Source organism: Moschus berezovskii, chromosome 17 (genome assembly GCF_049115385.1).
Source record: "Moschus berezovskii isolate FMDL1 chromosome 17, NW_MosBer_1.0, whole genome shotgun sequence".
Classification (NCBI taxonomy): domain Eukaryota; kingdom Metazoa; phylum Chordata; class Mammalia; order Artiodactyla; family Moschidae; genus Moschus; species Moschus berezovskii.
In genome coordinates this window covers 46,532,591-46,555,683 of record NC_142476.1, presented here as the reverse complement: position 1 = coordinate 46,555,683, position 23,093 = coordinate 46,532,591, and the positions used below count along the sequence as shown (strand labels likewise).

General features: G+C 41.8%; 1 protein-coding gene across 7 annotated transcripts in view; it reads right to left on the bottom strand.

Moving 5' to 3' along the window:
• The window catches only part of PER3 (period circadian regulator 3), a 78,796-nt gene that overhangs the window by 11,071 nt on the left and 44,632 nt on the right, over nucleotides 1-23,093 (bottom strand). For 4 of the 7 annotated variants that reach the window (XM_055419467.2, XM_055419473.2, XM_088845429.1 and 1 more), the window contains 6 exons: nucleotides 17,116-17,248; nucleotides 16,560-16,684; nucleotides 15,792-15,959; nucleotides 9,124-9,369; nucleotides 7,767-8,422; nucleotides 6,255-6,366 (listed from right to left, as the gene is read on the bottom strand). In XM_055419467.2, the coding sequence (XP_055275442.2) occupies nucleotides 6,255-6,366; nucleotides 7,767-8,422; nucleotides 9,124-9,369; nucleotides 15,792-15,959; nucleotides 16,560-16,684; nucleotides 17,116-17,248 (1,440 nt within the window). Of the gene's footprint in view, nucleotides 1-1,151; nucleotides 4,979-6,254; nucleotides 6,367-7,766; nucleotides 8,423-9,123; nucleotides 9,370-15,791; nucleotides 15,960-16,559; nucleotides 16,685-17,115; nucleotides 17,249-23,093 lie in introns of those variants that run through there. The other 3 variants (XM_055419474.2, XM_055419470.2, XM_055419471.2) reach the window with 3 other exon arrangements.

Here is a 23,093-nt window from a genome sequence, read left to right as displayed (position 1 = left end):
TTACCATCTCTTCATGATTTAGTCCTAGCAGGTTATCTGATTCTAAGAATTTCTCCATTTCTTCTAGGCTGTCCAAGTAACTGGCATATAGCTGTTCATAATATTCACATCTAATTCTTTTGTATTTCTGTAGTATCACTGTATTTCTCCTCTTTCACTTCTGGTTTTATTTATCAGAACTTTGTCATTTTTTCTTCTTAGTGAGCCTAGCTAGAGGTTTGTCAATTTTATCTCAATTTCATTTCTTCCCTCTCTGATCTTTATGTCCTTCCTCCTAATGACTTTGGGCTTCATTTCGTTTTCTTTTTCTAGTTCTTTTGGGTGTAAAGTTAGATTGTTTATTATTTTTCTTGTTTCCTGAGGTAGGCTTGGATTGCTATAAACTGTCCTCTTAGTATTGTTTTTCCTGCATCCCATAGGTTTTGATATGTTATATTTTCACTTGTCTTCAGGTAATTTTTAATGTCTCCTTTGATTTCCTGACTCAACAGTTGTTCAGTAACACGTTGTTTTGTGCTCAAGTCACTCAGTTGTGTCTGACTCTTTGCAACCCTATGGACTGCAGACCACCAGGCTCCTCTGTCCATGGGACTCTCCAGGCAAGAACACTGGAGTGGGTTGCCATTTCCTCCTCCAGGGGATCTTTGGACCCAGGGATCAAACCTGTGTCTGCCAGCATCTCCTGCATTGCAGGCAGATTCTTTACCTACTGAGCCACCTCAGTCTCCACACATTTGTGAGTTTTTCAGCTTTCTTCTCATAGTTAATTTCTACTTTCATACCACTGTAATTGGGGAAAAAAGGTATGATACGATTTCCATCTTCTTTAATGCCTTGTGACTTGAACTATCTCTGAGAAAGTTATATATGGACTTGAGAAGAATGTGTATTCTACTGCATTTGAATTGATCACATACATCCATCAATACATCCTTGCTGTCCGGATGATCTATCCACTGATGTAAGTGGAGTTTTAAAGTCCACCTGGTAGCTCAAATGGTAAAGAATATACCTGCAATGCAGGAAACCCAGGTTCTATCCCTGGGTTGGGAAGATCCCTTGGAGAAGGAAATGGCTACCCACTCTAGTACTCTTGCCTGGAGAATCCCACGGACAGAGGAGCCTGGCGGGCTACAGTCCGTGGGGTCGCAGAGAGTGCTCCTATGCTAGGTGCATAAATATTAACAACTGTTGTGTCTTCCTGATGACTCATCCCCTTTATCGTTATATAACGTTCATCTTTGTCTATCATTACCTTTTTTTGGTTTGAAGTCTACTTTGTCCAATACAAGTATAGCCACACAACTTTCTTTTGGGTGCCATCTGCTTGGAGTACCATTTTCCATCCTTTCTTTTGTGTCTGTTTTTCTGTTGAGCTCAGACAGGTCTCTTGGAGGCAGCATATAGTTGAGTCATGCTTTGTAATACTCCAACCATGCTGTGTCTTGATTGACAAATTCATTACCCTTACGGTGATTATTGGCAAATGGGGATTTAGTCTGCCTTGTAATCTTTTGTTTTCTGCGTGCTCTCTTCCCCCACTTTTTCTTTTTCCTTGTGTTTCTGTCTGCCATTTTGGTTTGGTGATTTTCTAGAATTTTTTTTCAATTTCCTCTTTTTTTTTGGTTTCAGATTTCTGCTCTGGATTTACGTTTTGTGGTTACCATGAGGTTTGCATAAAATACCTCATACAAAAATAGCCCTTTGTATGCTGAGAGCATTTTATCTTCACTTACCTATACAGGTCTGTCCTTTTCCTCTTCCCTTTTCACGTTCTAGTTGTCTTAAATGATCCCCTTTCATGTTATGAGTCTGTTACTAAACTGAAGTAACTTTAGTTGTTTTTACTGCTTTCCTTCCTTTTAACTTTTATGCTCCAACAGTGTCTAAAACTCTATTCTGAGTTGGGATTTTCTGATTCTATTTATACCTCACTCAAGGTTTTGTGTACTTTGGCCCTTTCATTTCAGGCAGAAGAGCTTCTTTGAACATTTCTTGTAAGGCAGGTCTAGTGGTGATAAACTTCCTCAACTCTTGTTTGTCTAGAAAGTATTTCTCTTTCATATCTGAAGGACAGCTTTGCTGGACATTCTTGGCTGACAGTTCTTATATTTCAGTATTTTGAGAATGTCATTCCACTTCCTCTTGGCCTACAGAGTTTCTGTTGAGAAAACTGCTGATAGCCAAATGGGGGTTCCTTTGTAGGTTATTATCCATTGCCCATTGGTTGCCTTTAAAATTCTTTGCCATTGACTTTTGACAGTTTTAATATAATGTGTCTTGGGAAAGAAAGTATTTTTGCATTGAAGTAATTAGGTATTCTCTAAGCTTCATGGACTTTTATTAATATATTCAGTTCTTCTCCCATGTTTGGGAAGTCCCCAGCTAGTCTTTCTTTATATTCTCTATTTATCATTAATTTTTGCCATTTTAATTGCAATGTGCCTGGGTGTGGTTCTCTTTAGGTAGATTGTGTTTGGGACTCTTTTCTTCCTGGACTTGTATATGTTTCCTTTCCCAGTTAACTTGGGGCTAGGTTAAAATGGGCTATTTTCAGCTATCATGTCCTCAAGTATATTCTCTTTTTCTCTCCCTTTTTCCTCTGGAACCTCTATAATGTGAATAATAGTATGCCTGGGAGTTGTCTCAGATGGCTCAAACTGTCCTTACATCTTTTTATTCTGTTTTCTATTCCGCTTCAGTGATTACCACTACTACTCTGTCTTCCACCTCACTGGTCTAGTCCCCTGTATCATTTAGTTTACGATTGATTCCTTCTAGTGTATTTTTCACTTCAATTGTTGTATTCATCTTTGTTTGGTTGTTCTTTATATTTTCTAATTCTTTGTTAAAAACTTTGAATTTTTCTGTTTATCCATTCTTCTTCCAGTTCTCTGATCATCTTGACAATCATTACCTTAAACTTATTCTTGGGTAGATTGACTATCTCCACTTCACTTAGCTCTTCTGGGGTTTAAATCTTATTCCTTTGCTTGGAGCATGTTTCTATGTTGCCTCATTTTGCCGAAATTGCTGTTTTCATGTCTATATCTGGTAGGTTGGTTATGTTTCCTGATCTTGGAGAAGTGGCCTTTTGTAGATGTCGTAGTATCTCAGAAGCGTACTCCCCTCTGGTCACTAAAGCTGTATGCTTGCTCTAGGAGTGACCCCTAGGTGAGCTGCTGTAACCCTTCTGTTGTGGTAGGCTAGATACCATGGGTGGTCTGGTAGGCTTGGTTATCCCCCCATCTGGTTGGTTCCTAGGCCTTGTCTTTTGCCAAGGTTGCAAGGACCACAAGGCACCTGGGGGGAAGCACCCATGGGCTGAGATGGGTGCAGTGGGGTGAGTGCTGACTCACTGGTGGGTGGAGTCAATGTCCGGGAGATCCTGCCAGCCCGCTGGCAGGCAGAGATGTGTCCTGGAGCCTGGCTGCAGGACTCAGGGGTCCCAGAGCTGATGTCCTACTGCCAGTGGGTGGGGCTGGTACCTGACACAGCTGGCTGCAGGGTCCAGGGTCCAACTGGTCCTAATGTTGGTGCTGGCCTGATAACGTGAGAGCTAGGTCCACAGGCTGCAGGACTGCCTCTCTCCTGCACTGGTGCTTGTCTGCTGGGGGGTGAGGCTGGGCCTGCAGCTAGAGCAGGGTTGCTGGTGGCTGAGGCAGAAGATTCTGGGTCTGGGGCCTGCTGCTGGTGGGAGGAGCTGGATCCCAGGGTGTGTGTGTGTGTGTGTGTAGGGTCCTGGGTGTCCCAGGTCTAGTGACTGCACACACGTGTGTGCGGCCTGGCCCTTGGCCCATTGGTGGGCAGAGTCATGTTCAGGGAAAGGTGTGAACTTAGGGGTCTTAAGGCAACCTGTCTGCTCTTGGGTGGGGCTGTGTCCCTTCCCAGTTAGTTGCTTGGCCTGAAATGTCCCAGCACTGGTGCCTAAGGCCAGTGGATATGGGTGAAGCTGGGTTTGGAGGCTAATAAGCTAGAGGGAAGATTCCAAAATGGCACTAGCCAGCAAGGGAGTCCATGTGGTAGAATGAGCGCCCCCAAGTGGCTGCCACCAGTGCTTACATCCTTGAGGGTGATCTCCCATTAACTGGCTTCTGCCTCTGGGGGGCTTCCTGGTGGCTCAGATTGTACAGAATCTGCCAACAATGCAGGGAATCCAGGTTTGATCCCTGGGTCAGGAAGATCCCCTAGAGAAGGGACTGGCTTCCTAGGGGACTCTCCAACTTCAGCCTGTGGGTCTGATCCAGGCTCCTTTCAGATTATTGCTTCTGCCCTGGGTCCTATAGCATGTGAGTCTGCATGCACCTTTTAAGAGTGGAGTCTCTCTTTCCCACATCCCTCTGAGTCTCCCCAGAGTAAGCCCTGCTGGGCTTCAAAGTCAAACATTCTGAGAGCTCATCTTCCTGGACCAACATGGGGATCAGGCCCCATGCTCACTGGGGACAGACGGCCTTGCGACTGTGATTCCTCTTTCACTCATGGGTCTCCCTCTGGGGAATATCGGTCACCCTCTGGGGAATATGGGTCTTGCCTATACTGTGACCCCAGCCACCTGCCCGTCTCATGGTTCCTTCTTTATATCGTTAGTTGTAGAAGATCTTTATTTTTTTGAAAAATGTTTTTGCTGCACTAGGTCTTCACTGCTGCCTGCGGGCTTTCTCCAGCTGTTGACAATGGGGCTACTCTCCAGTAGTGGTGCACAGGCTTCTCATTGCAGAGGCTTCTCTTGTTGCGGAGCTCAGGCTCCACAGAGCACGTGGGCTCAGCAGCAGCAGCTCGCGGGCTCTAGGGCATAGGCTCAGTAGTTGTGGCTCCCAGACTCAGCTGCCCCTCGGCATATGGAATCTTCCTGTGTCCCATTCATTGGCAGGTGGATTGATTCTTCACCACTAGACCACCAACGACGTCCAATAGAAGATGTAGGTTCTGATCTTTTTTATTGATAGATGTTCTGGAAACAGCTGCAATTTTAGTTTGCCTGTGGAAGGAGGTGAGCTCACCTTATACATAAAAAGTAACTAAAAATGGACCACAGACTTAGCTATAAAAGCTTAACCTGTAAAATTTCCAAGAGAAAACAGGAGATCACCTTAGTGACTTCAAGTTAGGCATGAATTTCTTTAAAAAGGACACAAAAAGCATTACCTATAAAAGTAAAAGCTGATGAACTGAACTTCATCAAAACATTTGGTCTTCAAAATGAAGATAAAGATAAAAAATTGAACAAAAAGGCAAGCCACACACAGGGAAGAAAAACGAGTGTTTGATAATAGACTTGTTTCCAGAATACACACAGAAATCTTACTACTCAATAAAAAAAACTAACAAGCCCCCCACAAACAGGCAACAGATATGAACACATATGGATGGCAAATAAGTAGACAAGAAGACAGCCAACACCATGAATCAACAGTCCAAATGAAAACTAAAACCACGATGAGTTTTTCAGTACACATCTACTTGAATGGCTAAAATTTAAATGATGGACAATGTCCGGTGTTGGCCAGGAAGTGTTGCAAATTGGAGTTTCTATATGTGGCTGACAGTGAAGCAAATGGTACAGCCACTGTGGAAAACAGTCTGTAGTTTCTTATAAAGTTAACTATAAACTTACCATGTGACCTCGCAATTTCATTCCTAGATATTTAACCAAGAAAAACGACAACATATGTCCACAAAAAGACTCATACTTACATGTTCACAGCAGTGTTCTTCTTAATAGCCCCAAACTGTAAACAACTGAATAAACCATCAACTGGTGAATGGCTATTCATACAACGCAATTCCACTCAGCAATAAAAAGGAGCAAATTACTGATACGCACAATATGAATGAATTTCAGCAGCTCTCTGCTAACTCAGGAGAACCCTGACACAAAAGACTGCACAGTGGATGATTTGATCTATGTGAAATTACAGAAAGAGCAGTGTTAAAGTGACAGAAAGTGGACCGGTGCCTTCCAAGAGCCAGAGGATCAGGGACGGGCTCTGCTTGCAATGGATCAAAGAAGAACGTTTCCAGGTGGTGGAAACATTCTCTATGCTGACTGTGGTGCTGGTTACACTGCCATAAATCCTTGTCAGAATTCTTATTTTGTACCCCTAAATGTGGTGAATTTATTGTATATAAATATGCCCCGATACAGCTTAAGAAAAGAAAAAAAATACTTTACTTTCACACCAACACCTGAAAGCCAGTTAAACAGTGACCTCCTAACCATGGGATATGAAGAATATGTCATTTTGAACTACTACCTGACGCTGCAGAGCCCGTTCCTGGGGGAGACGCCGAGTGCAGTGATGCTACGGATGCTTTCTTGGTAGTAAAACCATCTATCTTAGTCCCACTGCTGCCACTGACACCCTGCTAGAACGTAAGAACACAAGGAAAGAGACTGAACATCTTAAGCATCATATTATAGAATAACTGGCAGATCTTCAACTTCACATGTTAAACAGAAAAGAAAAGTACATATCAATACATAACTGAGAAGTAAAACATTTTTGGCCTGTCCCCAAGAATGTGGTCAAAGTTCCTTTGCATATAATGTTAAAGATATGGCTTGTGTGTATATATACATGTATATGTATGAAAAAGTGAAGTGAAGTCACTCAGTCGTGTCTGATTCTTTGAGACCCCATGGACTGTAGCCTAGCAGGCTCTTCCGTCCATGGGATTTTCTAGGCAAGAATACTGGAGTAGGTTGCCATGTCCTTCTCCAGAAGATCTTCCTGACCCAGGGATTGAACCTGGGTCTCCAGCATTGTAGGCAGATGCTTTACCGTCTGAGCCACCAGGGAAGGGGATCTAGTTCACTGACCAAGGATCAAACCCAGACCTCCTGTATTAGAAGCATGGAATCTTAGCCTCTTGACCACCAGGGAAGTTCACTACTGCTTTCTGAGTACATTCCAGGGCTTCTGTGGTGTCTCAGATAGTAAAAAATCTGCCTGCAATGCAGAAGACCCAGGTTCAACCTCTGGCTCAAGAAGATCCCTGATTCTCCATCTAGATCATCAGATTCTGAACATTTGTTAAAAATGGTTATACCTGGAAGTGAGGACTGAAGAAAACCTTAGTGAAAATACTTATGCTTGTCTTGGATCCTATATCTAAATATAGGAAAGTCTTGCCCCGAAGTTTAAATTGACAAATAAATCTGAGAAGGCCCTTTTACATAAAGAGATGAAAAGTTAAAGGAAAGTGACAAAAATTTTTTTCATATAAAATTGATGTATCAGTATAAAACTATAAACTGCCTACTTTACTGATAAATAATGACATAAAGGAGCTCTCCCCATACAGATCTGCTATCCCACAATTATGTCTGAAAAAGTAAAACGATTAAATTTATGTCTTGTCAGTATGGCTTGCTCCTAAATAGTCCATAACCCCAGTTGTAAGAGAACACATTTTTTATAGGCAATGAACGTTTAAGTTTAATACCAAGATATAAAATTTTAAAGCAGAGGGGAAATCCAGTTCACAAATAAAAGTTTGAAAGAGCACTAGGGGGAAAACCTAGCAAAGTACGTAAGAATTCAGGACATAGAAGATTCCTTCACTGCAGCTTTTTAAATGGAGTCAGGAGGGAATACCATGTGTTTCTGTAGAACAAAGCCTTAACCTCAGCTGTAACGAAGGTCACCCTCAGCTGTGATGCAGACTAGGTCATTCATCTTGAGCTTCAGCACAAAAACCTTAATTTTAATAAGAGGACGCACAGCTACTTTCTCGTTCCTGTGTTGGAAGTTAGCATCACTTACACACACAGTTTCTGGGGATGCACAGGATCGAGACCTGTCCTCCTGCAGGAGGTCAAACTGGAGCACGGAGCTGCTCCCTGAGTTAATGAGGGAGCGTCCTTCGTTCTCTGTCTCCCACTTCTCCTCTCTGCTCCTTGGGTTGATGGTTGAAGACGGTGGGCCCGGGTTTGGAGCCACTGCTGATACCGAAGAGAGTATTTCGGAAGAGGGTGCTGCTCCCAAGGAGGGATATGGGGAGAATGAAAGTGACGAGAGGGGAGAGAGAGGGGGGTCACGCAGGAAGATGTTCGCAAAAGTGTCGAAGGAAGCAGAAGGCAAAGCTGGGAAATACTGCAGGCTGCTAGGCAAAGGTGGCTCAGGCAGCCTTGGCAGTACAGTTATCGAGGCTTCATGTTCTCTGCCAAGGGAGGTTGTGGCTGGGAGGGGAAGAGCTGGGAGGAGGCAAAGGGCTGGGCTGGGAACCATCACTGTAGCTGGGAGTGAGGGGCCAGAGGCATGGGGACAGGAGGCGGAGGAGGGGCACCGGGGCTGTCCATCCTGGTGGGGACAGAAGTGATCCTTGGCGCTCCTGCAGTCTGACCACACAAGAGGCTTCTTACGCTTGTGTCTCCCCTTTTTGCAACCAGCTGATCGTGTCGGCCTGGGAGCAGAACCTCCTGCAGGATAAAGAGGGAGACGAGCTACAGAAAACTAACCCAGAACAGAAGGACTCCATTGACAGGTAGTTGTAAGCACATTACAAGGAATAATCATTGGTCAATAATAACCATGTCCACTATAGGAATGACAGAAAGTAGACCTAGAAAGATGGATGAGATCCTGGGTACAAGCTGTTGCTATAAAGTAAACCCCCTTTCGGCATCTCTCAGCCGTTTTCTTACAAGCAAACCTCCTACACTTCATTCCACATCTTCCAGGACTCAGGTATGATTCCTAAACTTGGTAACTCTGTTGATAAATGGAATATATATATATTTATTTGTAATTAGAGGATAATTGCTTTACAATGTTGCGTTGGTATCTGCTGCACAACACTGCGAATCAGCCGTAAGTATACGTGTATGTCCCCTCCTTCTTGAACCGCCCCCCCCACACACTCCCATCCCGCCCCTCTCGGTTGTCACAGAGCACTGGGCTGAGCCCCCTGTGCTACACAGCAGCTTCCCACTAGCTATCTGTCTTACACAGGGTAATGTATGCTTCACTGCTACTCCCTGTTTGTCTCTCCCTTCCTTCCTCCGTCCCACGTCCACGAGTCTGGTCTCTCTGTCTTCATCTGTATTCTTGCCCTGCAAACAGGTTCACCGGGACCATTTTCCAAGGTTTATACGGAATATATTTTTGAAAATTTAACTACCTTCAACATGCAAATATTTAGCTTTGCTTCTGCTTTCCTGCTGAAGACAGGAGCTATAGGGTGACGACAAAATCTTCTCCTGGAATTTATCTACATAGCTCTGCTCTTCCTTCTGCGTGTGTGCTGACAGCACAGCCTTTGTGAGCCCTGAGTGTTTAAACGCTTCTGCGGCCAGTGGAGCTGGGTGTGTGCTGAGAGTCCAGGGCTCACAGGCCAGCGGTACGTGCTCTGCTGGAGTCAATTCTGCTGAAGTGGAAGAAGACAGATTTAATTTTAACTCCAACTGGTTATTTTGCATTTATTTACTTTCACTAATTTAACTGCCTTTCAATAAATTTTTACAATCATCACAATGGCTGGAACATGAAACCTCCATCAATCTAGCAGGTACATTGTTATTTTTCGGTCTTGTTTTACACTCTTTGCATTCTTATATAAACATTTTGGGCTTCCCTCGTGGCTCAGCTGGTAAAGAATCTGCCTGCAATGTGGGAGACTTGGGTTTGATCCCTGTATTGGAAAGAACCCCTGAAGAAGGGAACAGCTACCCACTCCAATATTCTGGCCTGGAGAACTCCATGGACTGTACAGTCCACAGGGTCACAAAAAGTTGGACACGACTGAGCGACTTTCACTTACTTACTTACATACATTCTAGAGTTGTAATGCTCAATGTGCACACATTTATTTAGATCTTGCTTTCATTGTAAATATTTTTATCTCCATGAATTCTTTGAAAAATTGTTATCTCTGGATTAATATTTTAATATGTAATATAAATATGTGGTTCAAAAATCAACATGTGTTAGACATTTAGTAGCTTCTCCCCAACCCTAACGCCTGCCTAGTTCTCATTTATTCTCCCCACAGAAAACCTTTTATTTGCTTATTTATCTACTTTATTTAAGCATCTATAAATAAGTACAGATATAGATTCTTATCCCTCTTCCTCGTTTTTACCCAAAAGGCATATAATCTTGTACACTAACCTGCAGTGTGTTTTTTCATTTAACAATATCCCTTTTATCAGTACATCACATAGGATTCTACTTTATGTGCATGCATGCTGCCTGCTAAGTTGCTTCAGTTGTGTCTGACTTTTTGTGACCCCATGGACTGTGGCCCGCCAGCCTCCTCTGTCCATAGGACTTCCCAGTCAAGAATACTGGAGTGGATTACCATATCCTTCTCCAGGGGATCTTCCCAACCCAGGGATCAAACCCATGTTTCCTGCACTGGCAGGTGGATTCTTTACTGATGAGCCACAGGGATGCCCGTAACCACCTGTAGACAAACACTGGTGGCTTCTAAACATGACTTCTTCCAGGTACAAAAGATTCTGCAGCAGACACTGTGGGTCCTCCCAGCCTCCATTCCCCGCCTCCTGTGCTGTGTGGTACTGAGGCGTGGTAGACTTGGTCCCACTCCACTTCCAGAAACTGGCTCTGACTGGTCTAAGTCAACACACCGGACAGAGGGCTTTCAATTCTGGCCAAGATGGAGGAACAGGGACGGGACTGACCTTCTCACCTGAAATAACTAAGAAGGGACAAAATATGTGAAACAATAATTTCTAAGACACAAAACATCCTAAGGGATTGAAAACAAGGTGAACCTCAGGCCTGCCTAGCTACTGCCTTGAGAGTGAGGAAAAAGGTGGGCTTCCTGAGGGCAGAGACAGAGCTGCGAGCATGGGGAGGTCACAGTGGTTGGAGTTCAGGAAGATGAGTGGAGAGGACAGCCACACAGAGAGGCCTCCAGACAGCTACAGAGAACCCCCAAGTCCTCGGCAGCTCATTCACGTGAGGAAAAAAAAATCACCTGAAAGGATCAGACTGAAGCTCACAGCAGGTGGAGAACAGGGCTGGGTCCCGTCAGCCAGACTAGAAGATCTCATAACCCATATGCACTGGGTAGAATACTCTTAAGGGTCCTGCCTCAGTAGTAGAGAAGAGTTAGACCTCCCTACACTGCTCTGTTCCTGTCTAAGCAATTTTAAAAGCAAAGCCTGAGAAGATCCATCTGTTTCCATGAAGCTAAACTGGGTCCCAGAATAAAGCTCAACAATGTTAAGAGGAATATTCGGCAAATTAATCATGCAAAACCAACCCTGGGCTGGGAGAGAATTAGAACTGGAAGAGAGAACATTAACAGTTATAATGTATTTCATACAGTCACAGGGAAGATGTTTTAAATGTGCTATATAAAGACACGGAAGATACTAAAAAGACTCAAATAGAGCTTCTAGAAATGAAAACTATAATATGTGAGATGGAAAAGGTACTGAATGGAAATAATGACAGATTTTACAATAGAAAACACTAGTGAACCTGAAGACACAGCAATAGAGACTGTCCCAAAATGAAACAAAGACCTTAAAAAATGAAAAAGTTTAAATGAGCAGAGCATCAGCGGACTGTGACACAACTTCAAGCAGCCTATATACATATAACTTGAGTCCCAGAAAACGGGGAAACAGAAAAAATATTTTAAAAATAAGGGAATGTAAGGCCAAAACGGCCCAATGATGTTAGATAAAAAGAACTCAGACACCAAATAGGTGATATAACAAGCTTTAATTGCGACGAGCTCCCGGGTGGGGTTCCCGGACCCAAGCAAGTGAGGTCGAGGAAGTCTGTGCCCGAACAAAGGCAAGAGGCAGCTTATATAGCTTTACAGTAAGAAACAGCGAAATTTTTCCCGAATAAGGCAAGATTTGGAGTGGTGGTCCCTCATAGGTCAGTTAGCCGGGGGGCAAGACTGGGTTGGTTGCCCGGTCTGCTCAAGGTTATGCTGACGCAGTGGAATAGTTCTTGCTGTTTCTGGGCAGAATGCTGTTGTTTCTGGACAGGAGGGGGAGGTTAGGAGAGGGTTGATTTCCACCAGGAACTGCTATATCAAGGACTCTCCAGCAGTGGGGGAGGGAATGAGGGAACAGAGCACAATGGTCAGAGTTCTGGCAGGACTTTTCCCCACCAGCAGGAAAGGGGGGAGGAGGAGGAAGACAGGCCGGAATGGCCACCGAGGTCCGACCTTACAGGGAAGAAGTATTTTTCAATTTGATGGAAACAATAAACCTACAAATCCAAGAAGCCGAATAAACTCCAAGTATAAAAAACATGAAGAACACTACATTCTGGAAGATCAAAATCAGACTGTCGAAATCAATGATGAGGAGAAAATCTTACATGCAGCCAGAAGTTGCATATATATGCAAACAATACAGATGACAGAAGACTTCCTGTCAGAAACAGTGCAAATCAGGATTCAGTAGAGCAGCATCTTTAAGGTACTGAAAGATAAACACTGTCACCCTAGAATTCTATGATCTGTTAAAATGTGTTTAAAACATGAATGTGAAATAAAGACACTTTCAGATGTACAAAAATGTAAAGGACTCATCACTGGTGGACCTGTGCTACGTGAGGTATAAAAGGAATGCCTCAGGCAGAAGAAGAATGACACCAGATAAATCCACATAAAGGAGTGAAAAACACTGAGAGATGAGTTAAAGCGAAAAACACTTAAACTTCTTTAAAAAATAATAATTACATAAAAATAATAACAACATGGGTGGGATTTCTAACACATGTAGAAATATATGCCAACAGACAAACACCAAGGTGAGTAAATGGAAGTATAGTATTTTAAGTTTTTTTATACATGAAGCAGTATAATATCTCTAGAAGACAGACTGTGAAAAATTACATGCATACACCATAAACTCTAAAGCAACAACTAAATAAACACTACTTTAAATACCAAGACACACATAGGTTAAAAGTAAAACGTTAGAAAACGATATAAGATTAATCCAAAAAAAGCTAGAGTGAATATATTAATATAGACAAGGCATATTTTAGAGGAAAGAAAATACAAGGGATAAAGAAAGACATTTCACAATGATAAAAGGATCAATTAATCAAAAGGACAAAACAATTCTAAACAAGACCCTGATGCTGGGAAAGATTGAGGGCAGGAGGAGAAGAGGGCAACAGAGGATGAGATGGTTGGATGGCATCACCGACTCAATGGACATGAGTTTGAGCAAGCTCTGGGAGATGGTGAAGGCCAGGGAAGCCTGGTGTGCTGCAGTCCATGGGATAGTATAGCAAAGAGTCAGACACAGATTAGAGACCAAACAACAACAACGTGCACAAATTAAGACAGCTTCAAAATGCACAAAGCAAAAACCAATAAAATAGCAATGAGAAATAGACAAACCCACAATTATGGCCAGAGGCTTCAACACCCCTTCTGAGGTACAACAGGTATTCAGAAAATCAGTGGACAGAGAGTAATTGAACAAGCTATCAACCAACCTGACCTAGTTTATATACTGATAGAATATTCAACCCAACAGAGGCAAAATAAACATCCTTTTCAAGGGAATACAGAACATTTACCAAGATAGACCATATTATAGACCACAAAACTAGTCTCAATAAATTTAAGAGTTCAAGTTTTGTATTTTCTCTGACCACAATGGGATTAAATTAGAAATCAATAAAGAAGTATGGAAAATCTCTAAATGCTTCCTAAATAATATATGATATACATATGAAAATTTAAAAGATTTCAAAGAAAATATTAAAAGGAATATTAGGCAGCATTTGAACATGAGGAAAATAAAATACATCAAAATGTGTGAAAAGCAGCTGAGAGTAAAAGGAAAGTTTATACTCAAATCCACCAAGGAAGAAAAATGTCTGAAATCAATGACTTCAGCTTCCATCTTAAGAAACTCGAAAAACAAGAGTAAGGTAAAACAAAAGTAAGCAGGAATTTCTCTGGTGGTCCAGTGGTTAAGACTCTGCACACCCAAAGCAAGAGGCCTGGGTCAATCCCTGGTCAGGCAATTAGAGAACTGATATTATTTTTTCCTTAAATGTTTGCTCAAACTCACTAGTAAAGATATTTGGGCTTGAGTTTTCTCGCTGGAGAAGTTTTTATCAACAAATTCAGTTTTTTAAATAGATATGAAGCTATTCAGGCTTCCTACCTCTTGAGTGATTTTAGTGTGTATCTCTCAAACTGGTCAATTTTGTCTAAGTTGTCAAGTTTATTGGGAAAACTTGTTTATAATGTTCTGTTGTTATTCTTTTGATATCTAGCGATGGGAGGATCTCTAGGGATGTTTCCTCTATCATTTCTGAAATTGATAACTTATATCTTCCCTTTTTTTCCCGATCAGGCTTACTAGAGTTTGATCAATTTCATTGCTCTTTGCAAAGAACCAGCTTAAAATTTTATGTTTTTCTCTATTATTTTTCTGTTTTCTACTTAAAAGGTTTTTACTCCGATCTTTATTATTTCCTTTTGTCTCCTTCATTTTTTAAAATTTGGCTGCAATGGGTGTTAGTTATGGCATGGTCCTCAAACCCAACTCATCATCAGAATATGGTGTAAACCCTAGGAACATGGGCTTCCCAGAAAGCAAAAGACAGATGCAGCTCAAGACCATCTGGGCTCTGATTCTGCTTTCTCTCCTTAGAATAAAGAGGTGGACTTGCAGATGCTAAGACTGCTGTAAGATCAGGAGAAATGCTTATCAGTAAATAGTGCTTATTCCTTAAATGAAAGCATACAGATTTCAGTATGAATTCTTTCAAAGTAGTATTAACATAAGACCAAAAAATACAAAGTCTAGTGGCACAGTCAAAAAAAGAGGTTTCTGTATCAGGGAAGACCCCAGCTTGCATGGACTGTGTCACTGACCGCTCCACGCCCACATGGGTATCCGAAGCACTAAGAACACGTACACTAAAAGATATGCATCTGCTCTCATCCTGAGGGACCAGTTCAATTCCAACAAAAGTCTACCTGTGGCTAATTAGAAATAATAGAAAAATACATAGAAATAAACTAATCTCACAACAGCCGTGTCTTTCTCTGGTCTTTTCCCACCATCCACAGTCCACTTGTGAATATAACGCTCTCCATCTCAAAGGGTGGCGTGAGGATTAAGAGAATTAATTTATATGAAGAACTAAGGGCACGGTATGGTACACAGTAACAGCTCAGCACACGTTCACTTATATTCCACTGAGACCAGCAACGGTAAGTTAGACACAATCTGAAAACCTGATTGAACATGTTTATCACCATTTCCTTACCTACCAAATCCTTATGAAGAATGCACAAGTCAAAAGGACAGGTGAGAGCAAAACGGAATAAAAAGGAGAAATCAGAATAATTTACCAAGTCATTATGTTGAAGGAAGAGAGCTTCAAACATACACTCCTCATTTATCAGAGCAATACAAAAATCTGAATGTGTTTATATGCATAATCCACCTAGTCACCACTGCAGTCCAAGTTCAAAACGAACACACCCTTTCAAGGTCAGCAACAAAGTGACCCAAGGCAGTCCCAACAATAACTGCACTAATAATGGTGAAGACTAATTGATGGCTTACTACTACATACCAGGTACCATCCTAGGTGCCTCACATTTGTCAGAAGAGTTGACTGGCAAATGACATAACGAGCAGATACAGTCCAAAATACGCTGACCATTATAAACGTGATGATATTTCCAAAAATACTTTACCTGAAAAAAAATATCCATCTTAAACATCTTTATGAAGTAAACGGTATTAAAGACTTGTTCTTACAATGGTTGTATTTAACACTGAGTGTATTCTAAAGTAAAAGCTACCGTGGTACCTGAGTTTGGCGGTGGGATGTCGACAAGGAAACTGCTGGAGCTGCACTGGCTTGTGTCCAGGCTCAGAGTCACTGTGCTCAGGGTCCACGGAGCTCCTCCTTCAGCGTCTGTGGACTGTCCATTAGTGGGCATTTCTGATGCAGGTACAGCTGGGATCTGAGAGACAGCTGGTGATGTAACAGTGAAAAGAAAAATTCCCCATAGGGAATTCATATTAAAAACCTGAACAGTTTACAGACATTTATAACCGATAAGTTAAAACCAGTACGTTAAAACCTATTGGCTATGTAGAGGCAATATGAAACTAGGATTGTTTGTGATTACAATGAAATAATTAAAGGCAAAAGATGAAAGAAAAACAGGGTTTCCCTGGTAGTTCAGTGGTTAAGAATCGACCTACCAATGCAGGGGACAGGGGTTCGATCCCTGGTCTAGGAAGAGCCCACATGCCGCAGAGCACCTAAGCCTGTGAGCCACAACTCCTGAGCCTGCGAGCTCTAGAGCCCATGAGCTGCAACGACTGAAGCCAATGTGCCTAGAGCCTGTGCTCCGCAACAAGAGAAGCCGCTGCAATGAGAAGCCCGAGCGCTGCAACAAAGAGAAGCCCCTACTCGCCGCAACTAGGGAAAGCCCGTGTGCACAATGAAGACCCAGTGCAGCCTAAAGCAATAAAACAAATAAATTATTTAAAATGCTTAAAAAAAAGATGAAAGAGAAACAGAGAGGGGTGGCTCTCTTGGTCTAACTATGGAAGACACCCCTCTCACCTTGCAGTGCCTGGATGTCATCTGCTCTGTGGCTTTGTCTGTCCTCTTCTGAGGATGAGGAAGTTGTATTTGTAGAGGAGATACACTTCCTCTTCAAAGCTGGGATGTGGTAGCTCTTCAGGTACCTGCATATTAATAATTTGGCCATGTATTCCTACCTGCCCCCAACGTGGCCACCTCTCACCTCTCTGCTTTGCTTATGCCATTTCTGTTTGGGATATTTCACTGTCTTCTTGGGTGAAGTCTTCCCTGACCATCTGGGCCCCCACCAAGGGATTCTTATATATTCCTTTACTATGGTCTTGCACTGATTTTCACAACTTAATTCTTATGAGCACAGGTCTTGTCTTCTCAACTATATTCAAAGAAGGGAAGCGTCTTCTAACTTTCTGGATCCTCTGAACTGTTCAATTTATTATGAATTATAGGTGGCATGTATCTACTGATCTATAGTGAAAAATCAAGACAAAAGCTATTAAAAATGATATAAAGGCTCCATAGTGACAATACACACTTCTGGAAAAACTAACACATTATCAAAACTTGTGTCTCATACCTGATAACACTATCAATACAGTTTATCTGCTGATAGGATGGGCTATGCTGAACCTTTCTCAAATCCTCACAAGACTCAGTGTACATGCTATTATTTCTCACTGTCTGGAAGGAAAAGGAGGTCTTCTGCTCATCTGAAATAGAATGAAAGGATGTCCAATTAAAAATATATTCTTGAGAACATGTACTTATTTAGCAAAATTAAATCATGATATTTTAGGATAGATACATGGTACTTTAGAATAGACATGCTCAATATTATATAGCTATTAAAAGTGAGCTCAGATCTAAATGAGCAGATATAGAAAGATAACAGAACCATTACATGAACAATTGCATTTGTACCTTTTAAAAAGGGAGTGAAACAAATGTTTCAGGCAAAGATGGAACAAACAGGTGAAAGGTGTAAGGCTGATGGGGACTTTTACAATGTTACTACCTGTACAACTGATGGATCCTGGTATCACTAAGCAGGGGGTGACAGACACAGTGCGTTCCTATGTGTGGTGACAGAAAGTGCATGGCACTGCTTGTGCTGAATTGGTGTCCAACAGAAGATTCTATGATGACAGAATTGTATTTTATCTATACTGTCCAACCTGGCAGCCACTAACACCACATCCAGCAACCAAGCACTTGAAGTATGGATACAGCAAAAGAGGAACTACAGTTTACGTTTTATTTATTCGTAATTTATTTGTATTTAAATTGAAAATGTGGCTAGTGGTTACCAAATCGGATAGCGGAGGTATGGAGGGAGATACAAAGACCGCAGGCTGGAGCACCGAAGAACTTTCTGTAGAGAAGACGTAGCCAGTAGAGGAGCCTTATCCAACCACTGATTTATTCACTGTATCTATGAGCCTTTTTGTCGGTTTTTTTTTAGATTCCACATATAAGTGAAACCATATGCCATGCGTCTCTCTCTGACTTATTTCACACTGCACAGTTCTCCTAAACTCCTTTTGCTGTCACAAGGGAAGAATTTCATTCTTTTTATGGCCAAATAGTATTCCATTTTCTATATATACCAGTCCCTTTACTCATTCACCCACGGATGCACACTTAGGTTGTTTCAATGTCCTGGTTATTGGAAGTAATTCTGCAAGGAACATGGTGATGCATGTATCTTTTCAAATTAGTGTTTTCATTTTCTTCAGATAAATACTCATAAATGAGACTGCTGGATTATATGGCAGTTTAATTTTTAATTTTTTGAGGAACCACCATACTTTTTTCCACAGTGGCTGCACCAATTTACATTCCCATCAATAGTATAAAAGGGTTCCCTTTCCTCCAGGTCCTCACCAACACTTGCTACTTCTTGTCCCTTTGATGGTGGCCATCCTGATGGGTGTGAGGTGACATTTCATTGTGGTTTCGATATGCTGTGGTCTCCAACTATAGCTGTGGATTTGTTTATCTCTCCTTGCAGTTTTTATCAATTTTTTCTTCATATTACATATTTTGAAGCTCTGGCATTAGGGGCATCAACAGGCTTGTTTTATGTTCTCAGAGAATCAACCTCTTAGTCTTTATGCAATACTGCTCTGAAAGCCTTGTTCTAAAGGCTACTATGTCTGACCTTAGCATAGTGCTTTCCAGTTTTCTTTTGACTCCTGTTAGCATGGCATATCTTTTCTAACCTTTTACTTTTATCCTATGTTTTTAATACTCAAAATGGGTTTTGCTGACAATATACAGTTACATCTTGCTTTTCCATCCAATTTGACATTTTGTCTTTTCACTGGTATATTGAGATCATTCACATTTGATGTGATCAATGCTGTTGGGTTAAAATGTACCCCTTTTAAAAAAATTTAATTGGAGGATAATTACAATATTGTGATGGTTTCTGCCATACCTCTTGCTAGTTGTTTTCCATTTGTTCCATCTGGGTTTTTTGGTTTATTTTTTCTTCCTTTTTTGTCTCACTTGGGTTAAGTGTTTTAAATCACATTTTACCAAGACTACTGACATTATTTATACTTCTTCAAAAATTTTCACTAATAATTATCCTGAAGTTTACATACATATTGTAAGAAGTCAGCTTCTATCTCATCAATATACTCCAAATAATAAAATTTGGAAGGAATTTTACAACAGTATATTCCCAATACCTAGCTCCTGTTCTTTGTAGTACTTTTTACACACATTATAAATGCAAAATATTCTTTTTGCTTTAGTCAGTTATCCTTTCAGTTCAGTTCAGTCGCTCAGTCGTGTCCGACTCTCCGCGACCCCATGAATCACAGCACGCCAGGCCTCCCTGTCCATCACCAACTCCTGGAGTACACTCAAACTCATGTCCACAGAGTCGGTGATCAGTAACTAAAAATAAGTGAAAAATTATATGTATTTTATCTTAAGTGCATAAGTATTAGTCACTCAGCCATAGCTGACTCTTTGTGACCCCATGGACTATAACCAGCCAGGCTCCTCTGTCCATGGACTTCTCCAGGCAAAAATGCTAGAGTGGGTAGCCATTCCCTTCTCCAGGGGATCATCCTGACACGGATTGAACCCGGGTCTCCTGCACTGCAGGCAGGTTCTTAACCATCTGAGCTACCAGGTAAGCCGTTGGCATTTCATCTTACTTTATATTCCATTTCTAGTGCTCTTCATTGGTTTGTGCACATCCAAGTTTTATGTCTGGCATCATATTCCTTCTACATTTACAAATTCCTTCAGGACTCTTACAGAACAAATTTACTGCTGGCAGTAAATTCCTGTAGCTTTTGTTTGGGAAAAATCTTTATATCTCCATTTCGCAAAGATACTTCCCACTAGGTGTATAATTCTGCATTTATGGTTTTCCTTTGAAGATTTTACTGTCTTCTAACATTCATGGTTCCTGAAGAAATGTATACTGTAATTCTTATTCTTAACCTTCTTTCTCTGTTTATCTTTTTTGTTTGGTTACCTTCAATATATTCTCTTGGTTTTATTCCAGTTTGAATACGATATGCCGAAGCATTTTTATTTTGTGATTATTATTTTTTTTTGTAATATGCTACTTGATGTTCTTTGAATGTGGAAAAATCTCAGGCATTATTTCAAGTATTCTTCCTGGGATTCCAGTTACTCTTATTAGATCATTTAATCCTGTCCTCAAATTCTTTTTTTTTGGCCGAGCCACATGGCATGCAGGATCTTAGTTCCTCAATCAGGGATTGAACCCATACCTGCTGCACTGGAGTCACGGTGTCTCAACCGCTGGACAGCCAGGGAAGTATGCCTAAATTCTTAAGAGGTTCTACCCTGTATGTCCTGTTCTCTGTTTCTGCTTGCATCATTTTTATTTATTCAGTTCATTGATTCTCTTCTTAGTTGAGTGCCCATCAATGGTATTCACTTACTTCCAGCGTTCCTAACATCTGCACTTGATTCTTTCTTCTGTGCTGCCTCTCTATGCTATGATTCCTTATGTGGTTTTGCATGTTGCCTACCTTATACTTTGGAGCCTGTATTCATTATTCAGTTATTTCCAACGTCTGCGTCCTGCCTGACTCTAGTTCCGATGACTGTTCTGTCTCTTAGGAGGTTTCTTCCTTGCTTTTTGTATGTTTCATAATTTGCTGAGAACTGAACATATCATATAAGACAGGAGGGACTGGGCATGGCCTCCCTTCCACTACATCAGAGTCAATCTAATTAAGCTTTCAGTTCAGTTCAGTTGCTCACTCATGTCCGACTCTTTGCGACCCCATGAATCACAGCACGCCAAGCCTCCCTGTCCATCACCAACTCCCGGAGTTCACTCAAACTCACCTCCATCGGGGCGGTGATGTCATCCAGCCATCTCATTCTCTGTCGTCCCCTTCTCCTCCTGTCCCCAAACCCTCCCAGCATCAGAGTCTTTTCCAGTGAGTCAACTTCGTATGAGGTGGCCAAAGTACTGGAGTTTCAGCTTCAATATCAGTCCTTCCAATGAACACCCAGGATTGATCTCCTTTAGAATGGACTGGTTGGATCTCCTTGCAGTCCAAGGGACTCTCAAGAGTCTTCTCCAGCACCATAGTTCAAAAGCATCAATTCTTCGGCGATCAGCTTTCTTCACAGCCCAACTCTCACATCCATACATGACCATGGGAAAAACCATAGCCTTGACTAGACGGACCTCTGCTGACAAAGTAATGTCTCCACTTTTTAATACGCTATCTACGTTGGTCATAACTTTTCTTCCAAGGAGTAAGCGTCTTTTAATTTCCTGGCTGCAATCAGCATCTGCAGTGATTTTGGAGCCCCCCAAAATAAAGTCAGCCACTGTTTCCACTGTTTCCCCATCTATTTCCCATGAAGTAATGGGACCAGATGCCATGATCTTTCTTTTCTGAATGTTGAGCTTCAAGCCAACCTTTTCACTCTCCTCTTTCACTTTCATCAAGAGGCTTTTGAGTTCCTCTTCACTTTCTGCCATAAGGGTGGTGTCATCTGCATATCCGTGGTTATTGACATTTCTCCCGGCAATCTTGATTCTAGCCTGTGCTTCTTCCAGCCCAGCATTCCTCATGATGTACTCTGCATATAAGGTAAATAAGCAGGGTGACAATATACAACCTTGACGTACTCCTTTTACTATTTGGAACCAGTGTGTTGTTCCATGTCCAGTTCTAACTGTTGCTTCCTGACCTGTATACAGGTTTCTCAAGAGGCAGGTCAGGTGGTCTGGTATTCCCAGCTCTTTCAGAATTTTCCACAGTTTGTTGTGATCCACATAGTCAAAGGCTTTGACATAGTCAATGAAGCAGAAATAGATGTTTTTCTGGAACTCTTTTGCGTTTTTGATGATCCAGCGGATGTTGGCAATTTGATCTCTGGTTCCTCTTCCTTTTCTAAAACCAGCTTGAACATCTGGAAGTTCATGGTTCACGTATTGCTGAAGCCTGGCTTGGAGAATTTTGAGCATGACTATACTAGCATGTGAGATGAATGCAATTGTGCGGTAGTTTGAGATTCTTTGGCATTGCCTTTCTTTGGGATTGGAATGAAGACTGACCTTTTCCAGTCCCGTGGCCATTGCTGAGTTTTCCAAATTTCCTGGCATATTGAGTGCATCTCTTTCACAGCATCATCTTTCAGGATTTGAAATAACTGGAACTCCATCACCTCCACTAGCTTTGTTCATAGTAATGATTCCTAAGGTCCACTTGACTTCACATTCCAGGATGTCTGGCTCTAGGTCAGTGATTATCTTGGTCGTGAAGATCTTTTTTGTACAGTTCTTCTTGCAGTGGCTGTGCTTGCTGGAGCAGCCATGAAGAGATACCCCACGACCAAGGTAAGAGAAACCCAAATAAGATGGTAGGTATTGCGAGAGGGCATCAGAAGACAGACCCACTGAAGTCATAATCACAGAAAACTAGTCGATCTGATCACATGGACCACAGCCTTGTCTAACTCAATGAAACTAAGCCATGCCATGTGGGGCCACCCAAGGTGGGTCATGGTGGAGAGGTCTGACAGAATGTGGTCCACTGGAGAAGGGAATGGCAAACTATTTCAGTATACTTGCCTTGAGAACCCCATGAACAGTATAAAAAGGCAAAATGATCGGATACTGAAAGAGGAACTCCCCAGGTCAGTGAGTGCCCCATATGCTACTGAGGATAGGTGGAGAAATGACTCCAGAAAGAATGAAGGGATGGAGCCAAAGCAAAAATAATACCCAGCTGTGGATGTGACTGGTGATAGACGCAAGGTCCGATGCTGTAAAGAGCAATATTGCATAGGAACCTGGAATGTTAGGTCTATGAATCAAGGCAAATTGGAAATGGTCAAACAGGAGATGGCAAGAGTGAACGTAGACATTCTAGGAATCAGTGAACTAAAATGGACTGGAATGGGCGAATTTAACTCAGATGACCATTATATCTACTACTGTGGGCAGGAATCCCTTAGAAGAAATGGAGTGGCCATCATGGTCAACAAAAGAGTCCGAAATGCAGTACTTGGATGAAATCTCAAAAATGACAGAAT